The following is a 27,296-nucleotide window of genomic DNA, read 5'->3' as shown; positions in this document are numbered from 1 at the left end:
TTTATGGACGTTTGTGCATAACCTTGTGTCCAGAAACCTTGGTGAATCCTCTCATTAATTCTAATAATTTAATCATTAATTTTTTTTCATATGTACACACTTACATTTTGTATGGAAATCACACTTTTCTTTCTTTGTCTTTCATTATTGCACTGTTGAATAGGAAAGTGTTAAACAGGAGTGGCTATAGAAGTCATCCTTGTTCATGATCTCAAAGTGAAAGAGTCCATTGTTACACCATTAATTTGAATGTTTCCTGCAGTTGTTGTTTTTTCTTCTTAGACTTTATCAAGTTAAGGAAGTTCCCTTCTATTCCTAGGTTGCTGAGAGTTTTTCTCATAAGCATATGTTGAAGTTTAATATTTTAAAAAATTTAGATGCTCATTTGATTCTTTTTAAAAAAAAATTATTAATAGGGTGGATTCCATTGATTTTCTATGTTAAACCAACTGTGTGTATCTCTAGAATAAGTCCAACTTGGTCATAATTGGGTATTCTTTCTATACATTGCTAAATTCTTTTGGCTAATATTTTGTTTAAAGGTGATAATTGGCCTGTAATTTTTCATTCTTTTGCCTTGGTCCAGTTTTGGTAACAACATTATGATAGATTCATAGAATATGCTGGGGAGTGTTTTCTTGTTTTATATTATTGGGAAGATAAGGCTGGAATTATTTATTTTTTAAAATCAAATGCTTGGTAGGACTTACTGTGAAGCCATCGGGCTTAGTGTTTTCTTTATGGGAAGATTTTTGAATATTTAGTTGAATTTCTTTGATGACTTTTGATAGGATGGTCATAAAATTTATTGTGTAATTTTTGAGTCAGTTTTGGTAAGTTATGCTTTCCTAGGAATATGTTTATTCATCTAAACTTTAACATTTATTGGTATATAGTGTTGGGCAACATCACTGTCTTATTAACATTCTTATAGGCTGCAGAATCTACAATTTTGACGCACCCTGGCACTCTGTAGCTCTGCCAAGTGCTCTGATTTGAAAAGCATCCTTGGCACCTCTGTCCCCTCCTTGGTTTCCCCCAGTTAAGCACTCAGGGATTTGGTTAAATCAGGGTAGCCTTCCCCCTTCCCCATCCTTGTCCCCATGATCACCATGGGCATCGGAGATACAAGTGTTGCTCCCTTGCCCGTGTATCTTTTTGGTTGGTGCCCTGACATTGTAGAGTGAAGGTCTGCTAGAAGAGTGGTAAGATGGGGGAGACAGGTCCTCCTATGACAGAGCCCCTGTCTTTTCCCCCTCCATGGTCCCAAGGACTCAGCTTTCCAGGGCCTTCCTGATCTCTCTGCCCCTTCTTGTTTTTTGAGCCCTGACCCTGAAGTGCTTATCTCCTGGCTCTCTCTTGCAGGCCCCCCAAGACCAAGTTCTTTTTCACGGTCATCCCTCAGCCCATCCTCCTGAGCCCAGGCATAACACTCAATCTCCCCATCATCTTCCGACCTCTGGAGGAGGTAAGGTCCACCATGGCAAGCAGAGGGCAGTGAGGGATACAGGCACAGTGACCTTGGAACTGGCAGAGCAGAAAGGAGCTCTCCCACCACACACACGTCATGCCAACTGTAGCAAAAGCTCTAGCTTGGGAAGCCCTGGAAAAGATCAGACCCTAAACTCATTAGACAGAGGGGGGTTTCCAGTTGTACATTGTGTGTGTCGGGGGGAAGGCTGTGCTACTATATGTGCCATCAGAAAGCCCCAGGTTCCTTGGTCTTTTCCTGATCTCAAAATGGTCCTCCAAATACTTTGTTCTCTTCAAAAGAGGCCCCATATCTCTGAGACCAAGACAGTGATGGAAGACAGATAACTGACCCTCCCCTCAGAAACTGAGATGGAGGGCCACAGCATAGTCTACCCCTCAGGGGTTGTGTTGGGGGGGATGGCCAAGGTCTGGAGAGGGATGTGTGGTTCCTGAGCATTACCCAGGTACCACGAATCCTGAGCTGCCTTTGTCCCCCAACCCCTATGCTGTAGAAGGAGTACAAGGACCAGCTGTGGTTTGAGAAAGCAGAGGGGACATTCTGTGTGGACCTGAGGGCCACCCTGCCTTGCCATAACCTCATCTGCCCACCATCCCTGCAGTTGCCCATATGTGCCATGGGGGACATGGCCGAGGCCTGGTTCTGCCTGGACAATGTAGGGTGAGGGGAGTGGCTGAGGCTCAGAGGTGGGGAGAGCGAGACCTGTGAGGAGGGTACCTGGGTGCGAGAGAGACCGACATGCCTGGTGGGGGAGTGAAGTGGGCTGCCCAGCATCTCTGCCCTCTAAAGCGGGGACGGGAATATGAATGCGCCCAGTGGCTCTGACCTGTCCCGCCCTCTAGGGACCTTCCCACCTTCTTCACCTGGGAGTTCTCCAGCCCATTCCAGATGTGGCCCACCATGGGGCTGCTGGAGCCAGGCCAGACTTGCCAGATCAAAGTGACCTTCCAGCCTCTCATGGCTGTCATCTACGAAGTTCAGGCCACGTGCTGGTATGGGGAGAAGCGCCAGCAGAAGAGCAGCATCCGGCTGCGGGCTACAGGTGAGGCCCGACCTCTCGCTTGTCCCCAGAGCCCACCTGCTGCACCTCCCTGGGCCGCAAAGCCTCAGTGTGCCGCACTCCCCCACTCTCCTCCCTGGCCTGGCCCCCACAGGACCTCCTCCAGCTCCCCTCACCCCCAGCCTTTTCTTTACCCTCCTTGGTGTTGCGGACGAGTGTTTCCCTGGGGACGCCTACCTTCCTCGAGGGGCTGTTCAGCTGGGGCCACAGAGGCCCTGGTGGGTTTCTCCCCAATACTCCCCTATCTCTGCCCCAGCCAAACGTGCCCAGCTGCTGGTGAGCATAAAGCAGAAACGACCAGAGGACCAGGATGTTGAGGGCTTCCAGAAAGTGCTACACTTTGGCTCTGTGGCTGTGGGCTGCACGGCTGAGAGGCAGATCAGGCTGTATAACCCGTCGGTGGTGTGTGTCCTGTGCATGCGGGGGTAGTGAGGGAAGGACTCGGGACCACAGGGCTGGGTGTTCCTGAAACCCACTCCCTGTACAGAATCCCCCCTTTCCACATCTTTGGCCCCAAGCCTCACATAACCCATGTCTGTTGATACACACATGTCAACAGGCATCTCCCTCTCTTCTCAGCTAAGCTGAGCTGTGGTATTCCCTGACCCCCTAGAGCAACCCCAAGAGCCGCCCTAAGACCATACTGACCCCAGGACCACAGCTAGCCTTTATGGTACCTTTGGGGGGAAAAAAGATACCCCTCTGTTCGGTCCCCATACAAAGCACATAGCTTGGCCCCTTCCTTTCTCCTGGAGGAGGTAGCATTGTCCATGCTCAAAGCTGACAAGTGGGGCTCAAGCTGGACACTAGCTGCCCTGCCCCCCTTGGCTGGGCACCTCAGTAATAACAGACTTCCCCACGCTGTGATCTGACCCCTCCTGTCCTCTGCTGGCCCCACAGGTGAGTGCTCCCTTCAAGATTGAAGTGGCCCCAGACATGCTGACTAAAGATCAGGCCTTCTCGTGCCCCACAGCCTCTGGCATCGTACCCCCAGGAGAGAAGAAATATGTGTCGGTGTTTTTCCACCCTGAGACCTTGGATGTCAGAACTATGGACTACTTGTCCATCATGCCCTCTGGACCTGCCTCCCAAACCCTGCTCAAAGTCGTTGGTTTCTGTAGAGGTACTGGCAACCCCAAGATGCTGCACTGCCTGGGGTTAGGAGCAGCCCATGCTTAGGACTGGGAAATGCTCCTTGCCTGCTGAGAGCCCCATGCCTCCTTGCCCTTTAGCCTGGGTGTCTGCTGCCCCCTGGTGGGCTCAGTGAGGAATCATGTTTGGCTACCTGGGGATCAAGTTCCCACCCTCACCCCTGGTGAGGTCTGCTGAGGCTGCTGGGCCTTCTGTCGCCTTTCCAGCTTGGCCTTCTGGCTCCAGGCAGCCCACCTCCCATCAGTGGGACCCTTTTCTGAGACACTGGTGGTGAGGCTGATACTCCAGCCCCACCCAGGTGGCAGGGCCCACTCACAGGGACCCCATCTCCTACGCCCAGGTCCTGATGTGTCCCTGCAACACTACTGCATCAATTTCACCTGGGTCAACCTCGGAGAGCGCTCAGAACAGCCCCTGTGGATTGAGAATAAATCGGACTGCACAGCCCACTTCCAGTTTGCCATCGACTGCCAGGAGAGTGTCTTCAGCATCAGACCTACCTTCGGGACCCTGGTGGGCAAGGTCCGCATGACCCTGCACTGTGCCTTCCAGCCCACTCACCCCATCATCTGCTTTCGGCGAGTGGCCTGTCTCATCCACCACCAGGTGAGTGGTGGGGGAGGGGGCGAGGAGGGGCTCCCTTGGGAGCTAGAGGGGCCCATCTGAGGCCCAATGATGAAGACAAGTCTTGCTGCTCAGACCCGTCCCCCCGCCATATTCTGGAATTTCTGGGGCTGTCTGCCTGGATCATCTCCTCCAGGGCCCCAGCCTGGCTTTTGGAGCCAAAGCACGGCCAGAGGCACATGAAGTCCACTCTGAGCCAGGTGGGTGTGCCAGTCTTGCTCTGACTGCTCCAGGCCGGGGACTTTTCTGCCGCTGTTGCTAGGGAGAGCGGGGATTGGACCTCACCCCACACAGCATGCGCAGGGCCAAGAACCTTGAAGTGAGTACCTCAAGCCAGGCCCCTGGACAAGGCCTGACCATCTGGTGCCTGGCCAAGGTGGCAAGTGGGGGCTGAAATCTAACCTCACATGGACTAATGTCGCAGGACCCGCTGTTCCTGGACCTAATCGGGACCTGCCACTCGGACAGCACCAAGCCGGCCATCCTGAGGCCTCAGCACCTCTCTTGGCACCGCACACACCTTGTGCGGGGCCTGACACTCTACCCCCCTGACATCCTGGGCCTCATGCTGAATGAGAAGAAGCTGGCACGGGATAAGAATGGGGCCCTCATGATTCCCATGGAGGTTCGATGGATTCTACTGGGCCCCCGGGGGCAGGCTACCCTCCTAGGTTCATGCCCCCTTCTCTAGCAAGTCTTGGGCAGCCCTGTGCCCCCAGAGCCTTGTGGGGGTGACCTGTGTGGAGCTCTTGTATGTAGCCTTTTCCAGAAAAGAGCATGCAGATGGGGGGCATGCGGGAGGAATGGCAGTCGGACCCCCACCCACGTGTCTCTCCCCACGCAGGACCTGGAGGACACGCCAGCCCTACAGTCTCCCCTCATCCCCCCCATGACTGAGTACTTCTTCGACGGTACCAGCGACTTGGCCATCTTCCCCCCGCCCGTCAGCATAGAGCCTGTTGAGGTGGCTTTTGGTGCCTGCCCCGGGCCCGAAGACCCCAACCCTGTCCCCGTGTGCCTGACGAACCACACCAAGGGCAAGATCACCGTGGTCTGGACACGCAGGTCTGACTGCCCCTTCTGGGTGACCCCAGAAACCTGCGATGTGCCTCCGCTGAAGTCCATGGCCATGCGCCTGCACTTCCGGCCGCCTCACCCTAACTGCCTCTATATGGTGGAGCTTGAAGGCTTTGCGCTTTATAAGGTGTGTGCAGCCAGAAGGGACGGGGAGCCTGAACGCAGGGTGGGGTTGGAGGGGGTGACAGTGGGGTGCTGCAGGATCCATTCTCTTCCTCCAGGGGGGAGAACTCAGCTGGGGTCAGCCCTTGGGGAAAGTTTGGTGTACCAGGAGTAGCTCCCTGGGGCTCCTGTATTCTCTTTTAGTCCTTGAAGTAGGATAGAGCCAAGGGCAGGAGCCAGGGACAGTCAGAGGCACCAGTTAATTAGGTGTATGGGGAGAGGGGCTTGTCGCACAGCTTCCTTTGGTCAGGAAACTTGGAGCACAGGCCGCCCCGAGCCCAGCCTCAGTCCCAGACGCCCATCACTCCTCATCTCCAGTTGGCCCTGTCCTTTCCATGCCTTCTCAGCTATGCCCGCCCTGCTGTTCTCTCCTTGTGGCCGGGGTGCTGGGCCGAGAGAAGAGAAAAGCAGTGCAGTCAAGATCGGAGACACTTACCAGTCATGTGACCTTGGACAAGTCCCTTAATGTCTTTGAGCCTGAGTCTTTTCATCTATAAACTTGTGGTCAGATCTGAACTTTTGAGAAAGCTTTCCAAAGCCAAGTCTTGAATTGCCTCCGTTCTAATAACTTGGCAGTGGAGGGATGTGGAGGTTTGTAGGAATGAGACTGTGGACACCTGCCTTGGCCGTCAGATTTTTAGGCTTACGTGCTCTAGCCCTAAGGTGTCCATTATGACAGCCACCAGCCACATGTGACCGCTGAGCACTTAAAATGTGGCCAGTTCAGGTTGAGATGTGCTGTAAGGGTAAGAGACACTGGATTTCGAAGACTTAGCACGAAAAGAATGTATAATATCTCACAAATCCCTTATATATCGATTATATGTTGAAATAAGATTTTAGATCTATTGGGTTACGTAAAACATATTATTGAAATTCACTTTGTTACTGAGGCTACTAGAACCTTTAAAATTATGTTTGCAACTTGTATTTGTGGCTTGCATTATATTTCTATTGGCCAGTGCCTCTCTAAGCATGTTCCTACAGGATGTCCTAGGGCTGTCGTGAGGATTAAAGAGCGTGTTTGCTGAGTGCTCAGTGCGGGGCCTGGCGCCCGGCCAGGGAGGCTGTTATGACTGTTGTTCTCTGCACTGTCTTCCCCGGGGAGTCCCTCCTTTCTGTGCCCGATGTAGGATGCCTGCAGAACAGGGGGCGAGCTGGAGTGCCCCACAGGGTCAGACATAGGACCCTGAGCATCTCCATGGGTCCGGCGCCCCCACAGGTCCTGCAAAATTTCAATAATATTGAGGAGGACTGCACCGTGTGCCCATCCTGGTGTCTGACACTCCGGGCGCGAGGCCACAGCTATGCTGCTGCTTTGGAGCACCACATCCCCCAATATTCCCTGGACGCCCCCAAGGTGAGAGTGGCTCCAGCAGCTATGGGAGATGAGACTGGGGAGTGTGGCTTCTGCTGCAGCTTGCAGATCCCTCTTCCCTCTCTGATGGCCTCAGAAACACATCCTGGCACCCTCCCTGGCCATCCCAACTTCCTCACCATCAGCTCCTGGGACTCTGGGCCAGCTGAGGACTCTCTCCTGGGCCACGGCACTGGGAATGGGGAGAGTCCGGGGTTTGGACTGCGGGCTCCTGCCTGCTTCCTCTGAACACTCTCTGGTCCTCTCAGGTTTAAAATTCTCCATCTCGTTCATTTGTCTGCCCCCTGTTTACTGAGCACCCGCTAGCGATATGACCACCGCACCATGAGCCCCTGGCCTTGGGGATTACCCAGGCTTAAGGTGGGGTCACAGAGCCCATACCTTGGATTAGCCTCTTCCTCGGGAAGTCGTGTAATTCCCAGGCCTCTCCTCTCTGAGCAGAAGGATGACAGAGAGCTTGAAGGCACAGACCCTGGAGCTAGATGGCCAAGTGCCAATTCTGGCTTCTTCTTTGATGATGTCATGAGTCCTTTCATCCGTCTTCACTACCCTCATGCCTCATATTGCTGGAAAGGCACCAGTTTTGGAGAATGTGCTTGGCAGCGATCCCGCTCCCCCTACCAGATACACTTCTGCTCAAGGGCGCCCCTTCCTGAAAAGCCCTCCCTGACTGCACAGGGTTCTCCTCACTGACACCGCTGTCCCTCTCCCTTGGCCAGTTCTTCCCAGCGGTTTGTAGTCTTTACCACCATCCAGCACATTCTGGGCCCGAGTTGTTACCCGATGCCTCACGCAATGCGCTTGCTGTCCTGCTGGATGGGGCACCCTGGTCAGCGACTTCAGGCCTTGTGTTTTATAGCCTGCTCAGCTCTTAGCTTGGTGCTACACCCTAGGTACTTAAGGAGTGTTTGGAAGCTGGGATTGCTGGGGCTTTCCCTTTCTCAAAGCAGGGTTCCCCTCAGCCACCTGCAGGAGAAGCACCTAGAAGAGGCTACTTGCCTCAGACACACCTGGACCAGGATCTCTGAAAGTGGGTTTTCCAAAGGATGGTTTAAGGGCATCCTAAAATAAAAGAACACTTAATTAACCTTGAGGAAGGGTCTTGGAGGCCTTAGTTTCCTAGGGCCAGTTCCTGTGGCCACTCCTTCTCCCTGTCTGGAGATCTCTGGAAGACAGAAGCATTTTTTGGTGTTTGGCATGGCCTCCCTCCGTTCTCTGCTCCCAGGGCGTTGACTGGGTGCATGGAGGCATCGTGGATCTCCTTAGACACGGAGCCGCCCAAGCCCACACAGACTGCCCTGAGTATATATGTCGCAATGGGAGGGGGTGTAACTGAGCATGGGTCCCTTTTCCTTCACACCCCCAGCTATTTCCTGCAGTGCCTCGCAGCGAACCCTCCTACCGCAGCCTGCTCCTGATCAACAAAGGCTCCATGCGGCTGACCTTCAACCTGGCCCCCAAAAGCAGCTCAGACATCTCCCTGAGGCCCACCTCAGGCCTTGTGGCCCCTGGAGCCCACCAGATTTTTCTCATCTGTACATACCCCAAGGGCAACTCCTGGAAGCAGCACATTTTTTACTTGCAGTTCAATTTCTGTCCCCAGTATCTCCAGGTAGGAGGCATGAATAGAGGGCTGGGTCCTTGGGAGTGAGCCACAGTCTGGGGCTTCCCTTTTCAAAGCCACATTCTGGGGTTGGCCTCTAAAGCTCCATTAAAGTAGGCAAGGGGCTGCTTCTCCTTCAAGAAGTAGCAAGGAAGGGACAGGACCCCCCACCATGTCTGTGAACAGCTCTCCCAACTCTCAGTGTCCTGCCTGTCCACCTCATGGGATCTGGGCTGAGGAAAGGGGTGAAGAGTCCCACAGGAAGGAGCAGGGGGCAATGTAAGACTTATCTGCAGGTGGTAGGGGGGTGTTTGGGCCAGGTCAGAGAAAGGGTCCGGGCTGTGGACCCATGTCTGGCCCATGAAATGGTCTGTACATCCTTTCTTAGTCCCTGAGTTCTTTCTAAGAACCAACTCCTGGGTCAGTCCCGACCCACCCTGCCTTTGATAGACGCTGCCCATGCCCAGGCTGGCGTAGGGCTTCTTGCTGCCTTCTCCAAAAGGGAAATCTGCCCACCCGTGACTTCCTGGACACTTGGGGGAGCCAGGACTGCAGGGTGAGGTCCAGGCACTGTCCTCCCTCCTTTGGCCCCAGGAGGTGAGCATGCAGAGCCGGGAAGAGCCGCTGCAGCTGAAGCTGGACACCTACAAAACCGTCTTCTTCAAGCCCACCCAGGTGGGCTGCTCCTCCACTAGCCTCTTCACCTTCCGCAACCCCTCACGTCTGCCCCTGGTATTTGAGTGGAGGATCTCCCAGCAGCACCGAAAGATGCTGGCTGTCCAGCCTGCCAGGGGGCTTATCCAGCCCAGCGAGAACCTCGTGAGTGCCCTGCCCCATTGCTGAGGGCTGGAAGGAAGGGTACCTGCCGTCCTCACCCCCACTGTCATCTCTTACTCATGTCCGTTGAATCAGGCTTACTGTGTGCACCTCCCATTCAACCCATAACCACCTCCCCAGCCTTATAAGTAGATGTGGCTACCATTATCATCACCTCCCATTTCACAAGAAAGAATTGAGACTTAGAGAAGAAAAATTCATTGACTAAGATTATAAATTAGGAGGAGGTGCAGAGCTGGGACTTAAACCAGGGTTTCTGATGCCACTGCCCAAGGACAAGTCCACTCTCCACCCATGGTGCCCCAAAAACTGTGAGATCACTGGGAGGTGGTTTGGAGCAGCTAGCTTTGAGACCAAATGGGTGGTTATCATTAAGGAGTGAGGAAGGGGACTCCTAGAGTTTCCACTGGCCATGTAGAGGGGGGCACAGGCTGGGATGCATACGAGGAGACCCCATCCTGGCCTAGGGCATTATAGACTAGCTGGGAGGCCACACTTGGGTCACAAACCACCAACACAGGGTTTCTGCAAGAACTCGGGTGGTAATCAGTGAGGTGAGGCAAGAGACCATGCAGACTCTGGAGTCAGCCTTGGGCGTTCACACCCCAGCTCACACCAGGTGCCCTCACCAGCTGTGTGACCTTAGGCAAGTTACTCCAATTCTCTGAGTTTCTGGTTTCTCATTAGAAAATGAGGCACTAAAATAATACCACTTACTTGGTAAGGATAAAGGATTGAGAGGCTTAGGGCGATAATATAACACACGATGTGTGTAAAGTGCCTGGTACAAGGTAAAGCACTCAGAAAGGATTACCGCAGCTTGTCCTGCAGTGGGACCTCAGACAGCCAGGAGTCTCAGTGGGGGGTTCCCGAAGACCCCCATACAGGGATAATCTCTGTGACCACAGAAGCTGATGTGGACCTTCAGGCCTCTGGAGGAGACCAAGTACTTGTTTCGAGTGGGGGTGTGGGTCTGGGAAGCAGGCCTGCCCCCAAACACCAAGCCTCCCACCACCACCCACTACATGATCCGGCTGGTGGGTGTGGGCACCCGCGGCAGCCTGTCTGTGAGTGGGGAAACCCTGGCTGCTGGGTGGGGGTGGGGAGCTGGGGGCCATGGCACAGGCCAGGGTGCCCCAGGGCGCTCAACTCTAAGAGGGCAGGGGATGGTAGCCTTCTGGTCCCTGGCCTGCACCCCTGCACCTGCCCTTCCTTGGGGATTCCCTAAGGCCAGGGGTGGGAAAGCCCCCACTCCAGCTGGCTGACGCTGGCTCTCAGGCAAAAGAGAAGGAGCTGGACTTTGGGAATGTGACGGTGAACAGCAAACAGTCCAGGTTGCTGGTTCTCCTGAACGAAGGCAACTGTACCCTCCATTATCACCTGTTCCTGGAGCAACACAGCCCTGAGAGCATCAGCAATGACCCCCTTGGTACTGGGCCTGGGCTGGGACTGCGGCCAGGGAGGTGGGCAGTGAGGAGCACAGAGTAAGACCAGTTAGTCAGACCACGGTTTGGGAGCAGGCAGAGCAGGGCTTAAACCGCGGTGCATCAGCTCTCTAGACGTACGGCACGGGGCTGGCCCTCTTGAGCCTCAGCTCCCTCATCTGTAAAATGGGGCTACTGGTGGCACCTACCTCCCAGGCTGCTAGGTGGAGCAAAGCGTTTAGCAGGTGCCGATGGCACAGAGACAGGTCCCTTCCATCTTGGTCTGGGAGGAGGGACCTGCTCCCCATTGGCTCAGAGCCTATTTGATAGTCAGTGCTCTGCTGGCCTGGAGAAGGTATCTGGGAAGGGTTAGGAGGAGAGGCACTCACACCCTCTATGCCCTTGACCCCACCCGGCTCATCCCTGAGCAGCTCTTCAGCTGGACCGCACAGAGGGGCAAATGCCACCCCGGTCCCAGGACGCCATCTGCCTGACTGCCTGTCCCAACCACCGGTCCCAGTACTCCTGGCTCATCAGCTACTCTCTTCTTTCCCACAGAGGTACCTGAGTCATGGACAGTCAGTCCCTGGAGGGAAGAGGGTGGACTGTGTGAGCAGGACTTGGATGGGGGGATTTGGAGGGTCCAGACAGAACTAGCAGAGTGAGTGTGAACATGCAAGGGTGCACCTTTGGGTGTCTGGTGTGTGTACCTCATACCAGCCACCTCTGTCTGTGTGGGTGTCCCTGTATGCGGTGCCTGAGCTGTGGAGGACTCAACGTGAAAAGCGTGGAGCTGTGCTAATTTACTGTAAGAGGTTAGACAAATCCTCAGCCGCCCTGGGCCCCAGCTTCCTTCTCTACAGAATGGAATTATTCCCAGCCTGCCCTGGGGCCACGGGGACTTATCCAGAACAGCACAGAGGAGTGGCTCAGAATGTGAATTTGAGCCAGGCTGCCCTGGACTGGATCCTGGCCCTAACGCTTATTAGCCATGTAATCTTAGCAAACTGTTTAACCTCCCTGTGCCTCACTTTCCACATCTGTAAAATGGGGATAACAGTGGTGCACAGGCAAGAAAAAGGAAAGAAGTAAAGATACAGGTTTCCACACGGATGAACCTTGAAAACATTATGCCAAGTGAAAGAATTCAGTCACAAAAAGCCACCGCTTCCATTTATGTGAAGCATCCAGAATGGGCAAAGCTCTAGAGACAGAAAGTAGATTTACCAAGGGTGAGCGGAGGGGAGAGTGGAGAGTGACAGCTACTCGGTACCAGGTTACTTTTTGTGGTGATGAAAACATTTTAAAATTAGATAGCGGAGGTGGTTGCACAACTCTGTGACTATACAGAAAAAAACACTGAAATGTGTGCGTTAAAAGGGTTAATTTTATGGTATATAAATTATCTTTCAATAAAGCTGTTAGTAAGTATTAGTTTGCACACAAATAAGCAGGCACATTAAATACAGTGGTGTGTGTGAAGCGCTTAAGACCAGGCCTGGTACATGAAAGGATCAGACAAAGGTTGTCTGTTGTTGAAAATGTCCACAGCCTGGGAGACATCTGCTGCTCCTGAGAAGGGTCCTGGGGCAGGTTGCCCAGGGGTTCTGCACACCCTGCTCCAGGGGAGCCGGGAGGTAAGCCCACTCCTCTCTTCTACACCCCTTTACCCCAGATAATATGGTTCAGGAGAAGCAGGAGCTGTGCCGAGTCGTCCTGACGGCCGTGTACCCCTTACTCTCCATCCTGGATGTCTGTTCCATGGGCAGCGCCCAGGGCATCACCCGGAAGCACCTGTGGCACCTCTTCTCCCTGGATATGCTCAACAGTTACTTAGCACGAGACCCCACCCCCAGGGAGCTTACCTACAAGGTGCCCATTCGGCATAGGTGAGCTGGGCCTGGGGGAGGGGCAGAGCTTATCGGAAGATATTCTTGGAGCTTTCTGCCCACATTCCCAGCACCAGGCCCTGTCCGAGAAATGGCTCCCTATCTCCCTCCAAATTCTTGCCCATCCCTGAAGGGGCCTGGAGAAGGCGGGCATTGACTTGAGGTCTGAAGCACTAGCCCACCCTGCCCCTGAGTCCCAGAGTCTCTCATTCCCGCCTGGAGGGAGATGAGAGCCAAGCCAGCCTGTCTCTGAGCTCTGCTTCTCTGCTCCACACAGCACGAGCCATACCCCCCCTGTCTTCACCCCACTGAAGCTAGAGTTCAATTTTGGGGCAGCGCCAATAGAGGCCCCACCCTCTGTGGTGCTCCTGGCCCTGAAGAACAGCGGAGTGGTGCCCCTGGACTGGTATGGCTGGCTTAAAAGGGGGCGGCTGGGGGGGCTGGGAGGCAGGTGCTGCAGGCCTTCTCTTGCTGGGGGTAGACCTGGCTGCCTGGTGTCTGTAAAGAGCGGGTCCCCCATTGATGGGGTGTGGAGGCCAGGGTGGAATTGGGGTCCAGCAGGATGCAGGACCTGTCACTGGCTGAGATGTGCCAATAGGCTCAGAAGTGGTGGAACCACCCTGCTGGAGAGTGGCATGGTCTTCTCAATATCTAATGAATGAGAAGTGTCCACTGAGTGTCTGCTACAAGCCAGGCGCTGTGCTTTACAAGCCTTTTCTCCTCCAAGCCTCACACCAACCCTGTGAGAAAATCCTCCTCTGCTGACTCATTCACAGATGGGAGGCTAAGGACTCAGCCAAGAGCACTCAGCCATTAGCAGGCAGAGCCAGGTTCAAACCCAGATTTGTTCAACTCCAAGGCTCCCACCGACAGCAGTTAGTCAGCAAGGCTTTGAACTGCTCTTGCGTACCAGCCACTGTGCTGGACACTGGGGCACCCCTGACAGAGCCCCAATCCAATGGGGCCAGGCCTGCATGGGGGTGAGTGGAGGGTCTCCGGTGGGGATGGACAGGAATCTGCTGCCACAGCGTGGGGTCAGGGAGATTGGTGTGACTCAGTGAAGCCGCACGGGGCTGCGAGAAGCGTGAAGGCCAGCGCGGGGCCAGCTGTACTTCTCCAGCCGCGGGGCCGGCTGTACTTCTCCAGCCACGTTGGGCGCAGGCCTGGAGCCCTCAGCCCGCCACTCTTGGCCCGTCCTGTGCTTGGCTTTCCTCCCACTGGGCTCCGAACTTGTGCCCAGTAAACATCCCGTTTCCATGCCAGGGCTTTTTCTTGTTCCTCCTCCTCCCTGCCTCTGCCACGCGCCTTAATTTCCTAGTAAACTTCCTCTTGATGACTTCCAACTTCGCTTGGCTAAACAGAGGTGAGAGAGAAGTGTCCCCATCAGGGTCAGGCGTGGGAGTGAGAGCCAGGAGTCCAGCCTGGGCATGGCAGTGGGTGGACGAGAGCAGAACTATGCAGACAGGGGCATCTGAGATCTCAGGAACCTTCCTGCCTGAGAAGAGAGGCTTGGGGGTGGAGGCTGCATCATCAGGGGTGTGATGGCTGCCAGTCACTCTCTGGATTGCCCCACCCCTCCCTGTGGTGGAGGGAGTTTGGGAGGCTGGCTCATTAAGTGGCTTGTCCCTGAGAAGAGCTGGGACTATGAGTAGCTGGGGGCTCCCAGCTCTAAATGACTGAGGAAGCTTGGCAGGCAAGGCTTCTGGCCTGATGGGGAAGGCCCGGGCCTGCTTTGAGCTCTGCATCTGCCGTTCACTGGGCTCTTTGAGTGGCTAGGAGCCAGGTCCTACGGGGCTCGGGGGCGGGGACAGGAAAAGCGGCGTTGGCCTGTGTCCTGGCGTGGAGCAGGGTATTTTGGTGAATTGTGTGTGCGTGTGTGTTTGTGTAGGAGCAAGCCAGCTCACACTCTCCATGGAGAGGGTCCAGGTTGCTGGAAACCGAGGCAGGAGGAAACCTAGGCAGAGTGCCCGCCAAGCTGGGCCCATCCATCAGGAGATCATTTGAGGTTCAGGAAGGCAGTCTGTGCTTCTTCCAGGATTCCAAGTACAGGAAACCTTCCTTGGACGGCTTGACTCTGCTAGGCTTTTTGTGTTGTGTTTCCTTTCCATTCCTTAGAAGGCTATTTTTGAAAATTCTAGTCAGTCTCTGCTGAGCTTATAAAGAACAGACTGAAGGTTTTATTCCTGCCAAGACCAGCAAGAAACGGGGAATGTGGACTTGGTCTGGAGGTGGCAGCAGGCAGGACAGACGGAGTGAGAACTCCAAGGATGAGGAGAGCACGGGGGAAACGGGGCCACACTGCTGCCCACTCACTCTAAGCCTTGCCCCCTGATGCCTCTGCTCCCTGATGTCTCTGCCCTTGCCCCAGTGAGATGTGGGGACTTGCATTTAAGGGGAAATTCCTTACAGAGGCTGTTTAGCATCATTTGTTCCCTCGTGCACTCATTAAGTCATTGGCTAAACCTTTACTGGGGCTTCCTAGGTGCAGGCTCCAGGCTGGCCCTCAGAACAGAAATGCAGAGGAGCCCAGGTCCTGCCCTCCAGGTGTGGCAGGGCTGGGCAGACCAACCTTTCGGTGCAGGGTGAGGTGGGATTTGAAAGAGGTGTGTGCAGCCCTGGGGCCAGTTCACTCCATTTTGGAAGCGGGGGCGGGGGGGCACATCAGAAAGGCTTCCTGGAAAAATCTACAGCCAAGCTAGACCTATAGCCTCAGGAGAAGAGGCAGGCAGGCTGCAAAGAGCCTTCCAACAGAGCACCTGGCACGTACGTGGGTAAGAGAAAAGGGCACAGTGTGACAGGAGCATTTTGGGGGAGGGAGGGAAGGGCCCCGGACGCAGCTGGGGAGGCCTTGGAATCCTTCTCCTCGTGAGAGTTTGGACTTCTTCCTGAGAGCATCAATGGGATGTAAGCTGGGATGGGTGGGGTGCAAAGACATGATCTACTTTCAAGACTCATCACTCTGGTCTGGGGTGTGGGGAGAGAAACGTATTAGCAGCTTGAGGCAGGAGGACAGGTGGCAAGGCTACTGCAGTTCCCAGATGGGTGGCCGCACTAGAGGAGTGGCAGGGAAAAGGAGCTCGAGATTATTTAGAGGGAGACTGGGTGAGGGAGATGAGGGAAATAGAGGTGTTGAAATTATCCAGATGACCCCAAAATAGCAAGATCTCCAGTTTGGCTACTGGTCAATATCCCCCAGATAAAACAACAAAAGCAGTTTATTCACCGGTAACAAGTCAAACAATACAAGGGTGATGGAAAAAAAATAATAAGACACTCCTCAGCTTCCTCTCCAAGTCCACCTCTTTCTGAGTGAAGGGTTCCTCCTTTTCAGATTGTGGCCTTGGGACCCCTTTGTCACTTGTCTTGTCAGCTACTTAGAGTGCAATGTCTACTACAGTGCGAGGCGTTTCAGGGGCATTAATCTACACTCAGCTTTGCTTCGGATACCAGATCACCTCCCTGCTGGGGCATCTGTTCTCAGCTCTGTGCCCAAGCTGGCCTGGGCACCCTCCCTCTTGGGGGCCTTGGCTGATGCTGCTGGCATTCCTAGGTGCCTCAAATGTTTTGTCACAGAAACCCATCCAGGGTTAATGGCCAGCTCCAAGTGAGACTCATATACAAACAACCCCCTCAACCTCTAGCACCCACAGTGGGAGCCCCAGTCTTCACTTCCTGTTTAATCACCACAGCCCTGGTTCTGTTCTCAGAATTGGGGGTCAATATGAAATGAGAACCCACAACAGCCATGTTTGCTCATCCATGCATGGGACAACTTGCCAAATGGGGGGATGAAGCCGAGAGGCATGGAGGAGGCCTCCATCTGTCCCGCGCACCCGGGGCTCAGAGCTCCCACGTGTCTTCTGACTGAGAGGCTTCACTTCTCCTGCTTTGCACTCTTTTCCCAGGGCCTTCCTCTTTCCAAGTGACCAGCAGATCGACCTGGAGCTGTGGGCAGAGCAAGCAGAGTTTGACTGCACCGAGCTGCACCAAATGCATGTGCAGGACAACGGCCTATTCTCCATCATCCCCAAGGCTGGAACCCTGAATCCCGGGCAGGAGCAGGCAGTGGAGTTCAAATACAGGTGCTCCCACCTCCACCCACCCTGCACTTCCAGTCCTGGAGACCCCCTTTTCCCCTGGCTCCTGGAGGAGCCTGGCCTTGCACTGTGTGACTCCAGGGTACCCTAAGTGGCCATCACCCTGGGAGGACCCCGCCTTTGCACCTGCACAGGAGGTTTAACTCTCCTCTTGCTCTCCCAACTTAGGGGCTGCCACATACACCCAGGGGATAGCTGGCTCAAAGCCACAGGTGTGCCATGACCATTTGTTCTCCCACTTGTACCAGGGCCCCATAACTCACCCCAGACTTGTCTCCACCCTTTTAGCCACCTGTTCATCGGCACCGATCACCTCCCAGTGCTCTTCAAGGTGTCCCATGGCCGGGAGATCCTGGTGAGGCCCCAGCCTTGGTCCTGTCCTGGACAACTAAGAGAGAAGCAAGGAACCATGCCCCCCAGGGAGCTGGGGGCCAGGTCTCTCTGCTGGGTGCATCACTTCCTCCCAGGGAAGGGTGCTACTCATGAGCTCTCTCTTTCCAGCTAGATTTCATAGGTGTGACAGTGAAGCTGGAGCAGAAGTATGTGCACTTCACCTCTACTAACCACCAGTTCATCCCTGTCTCCATTGGCGACACGCTGCCCCCACGGCAGGTCAGTGGGCTACATCGTTCTGGTCCTCAAGAGGCCTAACTGTTGACCTGTATGTATCTGCGTCAGCCCTTGACAGGGTGACAAAGACCCTGCCCCCAGAAGCCCTCACTCTAAGATGTGGGGCTGCAGGTTGAACCCCGAGACTGAGCGACCGGGAGAGACCCAAGGCGAGAGGCTTCAGCTTCCTGGTGCCTGGTGCTCGGTCCTCTGCCAGGTCTCATCCCCATGCAAAAGAAGGTCCCCGCCCGGGTCCCCCCACCATAGCACAGGGCTCTTCAAACGTCTTTGACCATAAGCAACACTAATATATTTTGGATAATAACGCAGTGCATTACATACACATACAGCTGAAACAAAAGCATCACAGGTCAGTACATACACTACTATATGCAATATACTCTGCTTTCATTTTTATTTCATTCTGGTTTTTTGTTTGTTTGTTTGTTTGTTTTTTGCTGGACATGCCCCACTAAATTGGTTTCATGACCTGCTCACTAATAGTTCTCAGCCAGTTTCAAAATCACTGCTCCAAGAGGAACACCTTTCTGGAATGTGAAAAACTGGAATGTGAATTCTCATGAAGCTAAAGAAATTTTTATGAGTTGGAAGGAATTGGGTTTTTTTGTTCTAAAAGATATATTGGAAATCTCCAAAAGGGGAGTGTAGTATTTTTCCAAACATTTCACAGCTCCGAAATTTCTAATCATGTAGAAGCCCTTGTGTTTCCGGGCAGGGGCCTCCAGCCATTCAGCCTCCAGGCAGAGGAATGGGCTTCCTGGACCTGAGAGCGGGTCCCCTAGCCCCGAGATCTGCTCACTTCCCTACACCACCCTCTACTCCACTGACTTCCCAGAAGCCCACCCAGGGCTGGGCATATCCAAGCTTGCAGAAGCCCAGACGCTCAAAAAGGAAGGCAAAGCCTCATGTGCCCCCAGGAGAGCTTTGTAGAGAGGCCAGACCACGCTCCTGCGGCCCCGAACGCAGACAATGGAAAGTGCCCCCGGATCTGGAGCCAGGAGACCCAGTGGTACCTCCAGCCAAACTGTACAACTGTGGCCGCGCTTCCTCCTTTGTTCATGAGATGATGACAGATGGCAGCCTGGACCTGCAAGAGGGCCGTGGAAGTAGAGAGAAGTGAACAGATTAAATTTACATGTTGGAGGCAGGATCATTGGGACTTGCTGGAGATTGGATCTGGGAAGTAAGAGAAAGGGAGGGATTGATGATACCTAGGACTCCTGGTTTGAGCTACTGGGAATATGTATGCTCTTTGCTGAAAGGAGCTGAAGGGGGCGAGGGGTGGGAAACAGGTATTAAGAGTGAAGAGTTTGGTTTGGGCAAAATTCAACATGCCTATGAGACAACCTAGAGGGGTTGTCAAATAGAAGTTGGTACCAGGTCTGGAGCTCAGAGGGTGGTCCAGGCTAGAGAAATAAAGTCAGCAAATTCAGGATTGGGTGCTGAGAAAGATGAGGGGGTGGGCCTCAAGCCAGATGAACTGTGTATCCTCTCTGTCTCCCGTCTCCTTATCTCTAAAATGAAGGATTGGACCAGAAGATCTCTGGCTTTTTTTCCCAAGATGTTCTGTGATTTCCAAACTTTGGAGTTAGTCTTGGGGGACCTCACACCTTCCTTCCTCCCCCTTATCTCCCTTTAAGCAGGACTGCCTCTTAATGGCAGACGTGAAAGTGGCAGCCTCACAGGTGATTAGAACCAGAGGCTAGAAAATGATGAAGGGTCTGGATGGCGTGCATGGACATTCCCTTAAATTCAACACTAAGGACATGAGCACTAGTGTCCCCTTGTACCTTGACAGCAGTAAATTGAGAACAAATCAAATAAATACTACAGATTACCCTAAAATGTCACAGGCTGGAAATACAGTTATATACTTCTTGGGTGATGAAGCCATAAGGGAAATCAGAGGTATTTAGGGGAACTCTGGGGTTGTAAGTGTGACATCATGGAGATCAACCAGTCTTCCCACAATGGACACAGAATCGCAGGGCTCTCTGCATGGGAGCCCTGAGCTGGTTTGGAGGTTTCCCTCTTCTCACCCTCTGCAGATTTATGAGCTGTATAACGGTGGTTCGGTGCCTGTGACATATGAGATCCAGACCGACGTCCTGTCGCAGGTTCAGGAACAAAATTTCGATCACCCCATCTTCTGCTGCCTCAACCCCAAAGGGGAGATCCAGCCAGGCACAACTGCTCAGGTCTTGTGGATCTTCTCACCTGTTGAGGCCAAGACCTATTCGGTGACCAGCAGCCTGGGCTGACATGGGGCGGGAGTTGGACTTGGCCTCCTCAGCAGGCCTTGCTCTGACCAGTCCCTTCCCCCATCCTCCTAACTTCCCAGGTAGATGTGCCCATACACATCCTGGGATGGAACTCAGCCATCATCTGCTTCCAGGGAGTGGGCTATGACCCCCATGTCATGGGAGACACAGCCCCTTTCCACAACATCTCATGGGACTATAGCTCCATACACTCAAGGCTGGTGGTTCCTGGACAGGTAGGGGGAAGGGAGCTGGGAAGGCCTGAGGCCTAGGAGGAGCCTGAGGGCCCAGGGTGGCCAGTGCAGAGGGATGGGGAGGCTGGGAAGGAACATAGGTGATGTTGAGAAGGGAGGGATACAGAGGTGAAGCCTAGAACCAGGCCTCCTCCAGATTTAAGAGGCAGCACCAGCTCCACCAGAGGCTTACCCTGCCACCTAGTGCCCACAGGTGTCCCTGCTCAAGCCACTCCACATGCTATAGGGGCCTCCATCCTGCTCTCTTCTCTGGACATTGGAATGGGGTTATTAGAAGTGGGAGAAAGAAGCTCTCCCATTCTAGGGCTCTAAGGTATTATCTTCAAACAGAACAGTCCCTCCCCTGGACCTAGATGGATTTCGCTGAAAGATATCTAGTGTCAGTAACACTACCTTTAATTCACACACTGCTCACTGTTGAGAGGTCTGACCCATTCATCCATCCACCTATCCATCTCCCCATTGACCCACGTGCCCATTCACTCATCCATGTACCTATCCATCCATCCACCCAGTTCTCCATCCATCCTTCCATACACCCATCCAGTCACTATCCACTTATGTGTTTGCCTGTCCCCGCCCCTGCTCCTACCCTTTTTGGATCCTTACTGCAGGATCAACACTGTGGAGGTCTTGGGAACACAGAGAAGAGCCAGACAAAGTCCTGCCCTGGATGTACTTAGTCTGGGCGGAGAGAAAGTGCCCCTTTTATGTGGCCTTCGTCTTTCCAGACATCCTTGCAACACAGCTCCTGTTTTGTGCCCAGTGACAATACCAATAGCTGACCACTCGTGAATTTACAACCACCCTTTAGATACAGCCGTTCTCAACCTTCCTAATGCCACGACCCCTTAATACAGTTCCTCATGTTGTGGTGACCCCCAACCATCAAATTATTTTTGTTGCTACTCTATAACTGTAATTTTGCTACTGTTATGAATTGTAATGTAAATATCTTTTTGTTTTCCGATGATCTTAGGCGACCCCTGTGAAAGGGTCGTTTGACCCCCAGAGGGGTCGTGACCCACAGGTTGAGAACAGCTGCTTTAGAAACTCAAATTATGATGGCTTTAGCTCTGTATTTTCTATGCAATAATTCTGATTTCTCAGCCCTTCCAAGTCCATGTTAGTGATGAAAATCATAGGCTTTAGAGTGAGACTGTCTGGGTTTATCCCAGCTGTACCTGCCAGAGACCTTTGGAGAAAATATGCTCTCTGAAACTCAGCAGCATATCTGTAAAATGGGGACAATAGTAGCACCTATATCATATGGCTAGATCAAATGCATGTAGATTGCCTACCATAATACCTGGCCTGTTGAAAGCACTTGGTAACTGGCAGTGGTTGCTATGGTTATTATTTCTTCACCTCCCAAAGTTGCTGTTGTGTTGTCTCCACCAACAGCATGTCTTCCTGTCCCAGTCTCACATCTCCCTGGGAAACATTCCTGTGCAGAGCAAGTGCAGGCGCCTGCTGTTCCTCAACAACTTCTCCAAGAAGGAGACAGTTGTCTTTGTCTGGCAGCTGAAGCCCCTCGATTTCGGGAAGGTAAGAGTCTCCTGTATCCACAGAATCAGAACCTCCAGCAGGGCTCCAGACCTACCCCATCCCATCCCATCTTGCTCTATCTCACCCATCCCTTCCCACCCCACCCCTTCCCACCCTACTCCATCCCATCCCACCCTATCCCACTCTGTTCCATCCCACCTTGTTCTATCTCACCCCATTCCTTTCCACCCCATCCCATCCCATCCCTGTGAAGCTCCAGACACTCCTTTCCCAAATCGACAGGTGTCCGTGAGTCCCATGAGAGGGAAGGTGGCTCCTGAAGAGATGATCCCATTTGTGGTGACTCTGAAGGCCTCAGTGCATGCCAGTGTCTACAGCATGGACCTGGTGTGCAAGGTAGAACCAAACCCAGAGAGAAGCTGGGATGGAGCACAGCTCCCAGTCCTGGGAGGTGGTGTGGGCTATGAGATCCCTAGCTCCCCAGAGAGAGCCAGCCCCTGGAAGAGTGGGGGGCCCACAGCAGAAGCCCAGGGCTAGGCCTGGCTACAAGCACCTCAGACCTTCATCTTCTCTCTTCTTGTCCTGGGCCACAGGTATACCAACAGGACCTCCTGAAGCAGTACCATAAGGATCTACAGGAGTGGGAGGACGAGAAGGTGCGGCAGGAAGTAGAGTTCACCATCACAGATAGGACAGTGCAGGTGAGGAGGGCACAATGGGCCTTAAACACCGCAGATCTTTCTGATTGGCCTTACTGGAGAGGACAGAGGTGGTGATCCAAGATGCTCCTACATGCAAAACTGGCCAGCATGCCCTAAGAGATTAGATTTCTTTCATTAGGCTACTTATAGCATCTCCCCAAGAGACTCTCAGGAAGCAGAAGGCTGGCTGACCCTTCCTTACTTCGGTATTTAAAGCGTGCCTTCTAAGTGCTGGGTCCTGGGGACCCAGGGGAAACAAGATGCAGCTCGGCTCTTGGTGGAGGACTGTGCGGCATGGTGGTTTTGGGTGCAGGCTCTGGGAACAAGTTGCCCGGTTTTGATTCCTGACTTGGATCATTTCTAGCTCTGTGATCTTGGTCAAGGTGTTTAACTTCTCAGTTACATCAGCTGTAAAGTGGGGATAATATGACATCTGGGATTGGCTTCAAGATAATCCAGAGGTGGGGTGTAGATGAGACAAGATTGGCCATGAGTTGCTAATTGTTGAAGCTGGGTAATAGGCAATGGAGGAGTCTTTGTAGCATTCTCTCCACTTTTGTATACGTTTGAAATGCCCCAACGTTAAAAATTAAAGTTTAAAAAATATTTTTAAGTGCAAATAAAATATTATCTGCTCCGTACTGCTGTTGGGAAGATTAAATGAGTTAATGCATATAAAGCACCTACAGCAGTGCCTAGCCCCCAGTAAGCATTCACTAAACATGGGCTATTAGCTTTTATGGCAGGCGGGGGGGGGACAAAACATCTGTCTTGGTTCCTCCCCTGATCTCATAGCTTCCCCACGCTGGTATTCTTGTACCTTGATCACCTCTGTTTCCACCACACTGAACCCCCAAGGAGGAACTGCTCCCCTCTGAAGCTCTGGCCCAACTGTGGATGCAAATTATGTCCTGAGGGCACGGAAGAAGGGATTTCTGAATTAAGTCTTAATAAGGGAAGCTGTTTCCTTATCATGCCAAACCACAAAGCTCCAGAGCACAGGGACAAGCTCCCTTGGGACATTCTGCACATATTTGGTGGCATCTCCTATTTCCTTCAGTTGGATAATCATATTTTCCTTGTTTGCAGGATGCACTTCCCTAGGGGAGGTTCTGGAAGAGGGTATGGGTAGGAGTTGTGCAGGACCAAGAGGGTAGCATGTCCTGGCATTGGCTTCAGGCCTTTGGTGGGCCAGCAGGAAGGGTAGGAAGATGGGGAGTCCCTCTCAGCCTCTTGTACTCTAAGCAGGGATCTCTTTGCTTCCTAGAGAAGGGCATACTGTACAGCTTGTGAACCCATGAGAAGGTACAAGGTAAGGCCATAAGCCCCAGGCCCATCTCCTTGGGATAACTTAAAGGGTCCTTGCTTGCTCTCAGAGATGCCTCCAATCCCTGGTCCAGCCTCTTAGAAGGGAGGGACAAAAATGACAATGGGTAGAATCAAACCCCTGTGTGGCCCAAGAGTCCTGGATGCGGGGCTAGGAACCCATCGGTGATGGGAGTGCAGTCCCCAAACCCCTGCCACCCATGCCTCTCCTTTCCCAAAGACACTGCCTCCCATCAAGAAACAGCAGTCTCTCAACCAGCCTGCCAGCTGGAACCGTAAGATCCCAAAGGAGGAGACATCTTGGCCATGCCCGCAGCCACCCTCCCCAGGCATGCTCTACTTGGGCCTCACTGCCCGAGCCCATGCCACCGACTACTTCCTGGCCAACTTCTTCTCCGACTTTCGCCGACACTTCTTGCACCGGTGAACTTTTGGAGGGTGTGGGGGGGTCTCCTTCCTCTGCTCACTGTCCCCTCTCTCACTCCAGATCCAACCCTTGCTGAGGGCCTAGAGTAAGTGCAGTGGCAGTGGGGGTAATGGGGCATTGCTTTTCCCAGGATGCCCCCATTATTGCTTAGGCCCTTATGAGGAGAAGGGCACAGAGCTAGAGTCCCCTGGGAAGCCCCTCTAGGCCTCCCCATCCTCCATTCCTTCCTTTCCAACTTGGAGCCTCTCCAGTTCCTGCATGGATTCTGAGAGCCAGGCTTAGTTCCCCAAATGCAGTAGCACCATGTTTGGGTTAAGGCTGGGGCCTCCCCAGACTCACCTGTGTCCTCATAATTGTGAGGCCACCACCACTGCTCATGCCCCCAACCCCAGCATGGTGGCTCACTGAGGCCACTGAATGTCATGGCCTGCACCAGGGAGCTGCCAAAGAGGGAGCACGCCAGGGAGGAATTGGAGGCTTCTGAGAAAGAATCCCCTGACATGTGGGTGCCCGTCGTCTCCAAGCAGGAGAAGCAGCTTCTGGTTGACTGTCTCACCACCATCATCAGGTGCCTCCCACCCCCTGGATCCTCACCTCCCTCCCCATCTTTCCAGTTCATTCAGTCAGCTCAGCTCCACCCATAGCCTCTGAAGTCCCAGCCCTTCCTTTCCTGAAAAATAGAACTTCCTCACAAGATCCCTCCACTGGTGGCCCAAGGCCCTCCAGGATGGTGCAGCTCTAATGGAGTTGGCTAGAGGGACCCTCAAGGCTAGGTCCTGAGTTCTGTCCTGTCCATATCTAGTAGATGAGGTCTGGAGCCAGTTCACATTCTCCCCAGGGTTCCCGTCCCTCATCTGTGTAACTCTGACCTCCTGGCTCTGCCTCCACCATATATGTTCACCTCTAAGACTCCATAGAACCCAGAGATACCTTCCTCTAAAGAAGAGTGGGAGGGGCAGTGGACCAAGGGCTCCTGTCCCCCACCCATCACCCGTTTGTGGACGCAGTAGGCAACAACCGCTTCTTGGGGAGCCCTGAAACCAGAGCTCCACAGGGGCCTGCAAAGCCTCTCAGCAAGGACCTTCTCTTTCTCCCTGCCACCCAGGGGCCTGCTGGAAGACAAGACCTTCCATGAGACCGTGGACCAAAGCCTGGTGGAGCAGACACCTTACTTTTGCCAGTTCTGGAATGAGCAGTCGGCCAGGTTCATGGCCCAGAACAGCAGCCTGCACATAGTGCCAGACCTGTCTCCATCCTCCAACAGCTGGGAAGACAGGGAAGGCGAGGAGCAGGAGGAGGACACATGGAGGCTGGGGGAGAAGGAAGGAGGGGAAGAGGAGGAGAAAGGAGAAGAAGAGGAGCTGGAGGAGGACGAGGAGGAGATGAAAGAGGAGGAGGACATGGGCAAGGAGGAGATGGAGGAGGGAGTGATGAAGGAGAAGAAAGAGAAGTTGACCTGGTCAGAAACTGAGCCCACGTCCCAGGAGTTCCTGAAATGGCGGTGGCAGCAGCAGTTGAAAGTCATGGCGAAGGAGGAGCAAGAGCAAGACCAGAAGGAGGCCATCAGTAGGTGAGCAGCCAGACCCAGGTGAGGGTTTGGAAGGGGGCTGTGTGCAGAAGGATCCTAGGAGGCAAAGGTGTATTGGGGCGGCCGCTGCTGTGTGCATCCCTTCCCAACTCAGTGTTCACTGACATTCTGTTGGTAGCATAAGGCTTAGCTGGGAGTATTTACAGAAAGGCTATCTGAGCTTTAATTTTTTTCTCCAAGACCCAGCTGTTAACATTCACCATCACACCACTTTGAGGAGGGTAGCTATAGTCTTTAAGTCCTCTTAAATGGATTTCTAGAACCAGGAGAGAAGCGCCACCTCTTTTGCACCACCTTTCCCTGGGACTGCTCTGTGGTCGCTTTTCTGTCCAGGTTGGGATTCCCCTAGGCCCCACCCAGTCCCTTCTGCCCCCTCTCATCGCTGGATGCCTTTCCTCAAACCTGGCTGAGATGAGGACTACGATTGCCTGGGTTCAAATCCCATCACTTGCACCAACAGCGTGACCTTTGGCAACTTGGGCTCTTTAAGCCATAATCTGAGTGTCTGTAAAATTGCACCGAGGATGCCTCGTAGTGTTAGGTGGGTGGGGAGTTAAATGAGAATCCCCACAAAGCACGAGGCATGCGGTACAGCACAGAGAAGGCCAGCGGAGAACGCTGAGCCTGGCTGTGGTGGCGCTGACACCCGCGTCCGCGTCCCCCGCAGGCTCCCGGGTTTCGCCAACCTGCAGGAGGCGCTGCTGGAGAATATGATCCAGAACATCCTGGTGGAGGCGAGCCGCGGGGAGGTGGTGCTCACCTCGCGGCCGCGCGTCATCGCCCAGCCTCCACTCAACTTTCCCAGGTGGGAGTGCTCGGACCTGCCACCGCGCTGACAGCGCCGCAAGGGCGCGACGGGCGGCAAGCGGGGGCTGACTTGGCCCGAAGCTTCGCCCTCACCTTTGCCTGGGACTTTGTATCTTACAGGATTCCTACTTCAGGCTTGCTGCCGGCGGCGCCCTTAGGGCCACAGCAAACCGAGATGTCCCGGCTGGTGGCGCCGCCCCCTACTGACTCTTTGCGGACGCCAGCGCCCAGCCGCTCCGACTTCCTTCCCTAGGTTCTGCCGGGCGCCCTCACCACCGCCCTATCAGTAAAGCATCTAGCCATTTTTCTATATCTGCCTTGACTTTATTTCCCCGACGCGAGAACAACTCGCGTGCGCGCCGAGGCGGGCAGATGGTGGGAGCGGCCGAGATGGACCGCAGCTATTCTTTGGAGACTTAGGGGGTTGGGAGGTTGCGCCTCTCCACTGCACACCTCAGCTAAGCGAAAGTTGTCGCGGCTTGCTGCCGGGCGCTGGACCTGGTCTGACCAGTGGAGGGCGCTTCTGGCAGGTCCTGGCTGGCCTTAGCGCCAGACCTGGTCAATGCAGCAGGTGGCCGCGGGACAAGGTGACCACCACTGCCGGTTCGGCTGTCCAGCCGCCAGCCGCCAGCCTTTTTTTTAGCAGCTGCTGGGCTCCCCGGACTCTGCTAAATGGTTGGGAAGGAAGGGAAGCTGAGGCACGTCGCCGAGGGCCAAAAACTAGACGCTGGGACGCAGGTGGTCACCGGTAGACAGCGGGCCACAGACCCTACAAGCGACTCCTATTGTGAATCTGAATCCCCAGACCAGGGGATGTCCCGCCTTCCCCAGGATACCCACCTCCAACTCCCCCTAACCTCTGCCAGACAGCCTCTGTCCTCCGCTCCTCGGCTCCTCCCACCCTCCCCTTCCCCCGCCAGAAGCAGGTGGGTGGAAAAGTGACATCTGGTGTTGTTCCAGAGGCGCCCAGGTCCCCGGACCCCCCCCCCCCCCCCCCC

General features: G+C 54.0%; 1 protein-coding gene across 1 annotated transcript in view; it reads left to right on the top strand.

Moving 5' to 3' along the window:
- CFAP65 (cilia and flagella associated protein 65) overlaps window positions 1-26,595 on the top strand; it is a 32,162-nt gene extending 5,567 nt beyond the window's left edge. The window contains 30 exon segments of the mRNA XM_019638202.1: window positions 1,366-1,468; window positions 1,986-2,152; window positions 2,335-2,534; window positions 2,809-2,954; window positions 3,453-3,675; window positions 4,045-4,310; window positions 4,753-4,953; window positions 5,173-5,532; window positions 6,790-6,927; window positions 8,312-8,557; window positions 9,143-9,367; window positions 10,294-10,452; window positions 10,664-10,814; window positions 11,241-11,369; window positions 12,485-12,698; window positions 12,976-13,104; window positions 16,604-16,780; window positions 17,084-17,150; window positions 17,297-17,407; window positions 19,474-19,665; window positions 19,767-19,922; window positions 21,345-21,488; window positions 21,732-21,845; window positions 22,043-22,150; window positions 23,418-23,462; window positions 23,697-23,899; window positions 24,340-24,471; window positions 25,009-25,473; window positions 26,159-26,296; window positions 26,419-26,595. Of these exon segments, the coding sequence (XP_019493747.1) occupies window positions 1,366-1,468; window positions 1,986-2,152; window positions 2,335-2,534; window positions 2,809-2,954; window positions 3,453-3,675; window positions 4,045-4,310; window positions 4,753-4,953; window positions 5,173-5,532; window positions 6,790-6,927; window positions 8,312-8,557; window positions 9,143-9,367; window positions 10,294-10,452; window positions 10,664-10,814; window positions 11,241-11,369; window positions 12,485-12,698; window positions 12,976-13,104; window positions 16,604-16,780; window positions 17,084-17,150; window positions 17,297-17,407; window positions 19,474-19,665; window positions 19,767-19,922; window positions 21,345-21,488; window positions 21,732-21,845; window positions 22,043-22,150; window positions 23,418-23,462; window positions 23,697-23,899; window positions 24,340-24,471; window positions 25,009-25,473; window positions 26,159-26,296; window positions 26,419-26,551 (5,242 nt within the window). The 3' untranslated portion in view covers window positions 26,552-26,595.
- The last annotated feature ends 701 nt before the right edge of the window (window positions 26,596-27,296 follow it).

This window comes from Hipposideros armiger, unplaced genomic scaffold, assembly GCF_001890085.2.
Source record: "Hipposideros armiger isolate ML-2016 unplaced genomic scaffold, ASM189008v1 scaffold_38, whole genome shotgun sequence".
Lineage (NCBI taxonomy): Eukaryota > Metazoa > Chordata > Mammalia > Chiroptera > Hipposideridae > Hipposideros > Hipposideros armiger.
This window is presented reverse-complemented; position numbering and strand designations above follow the sequence as displayed.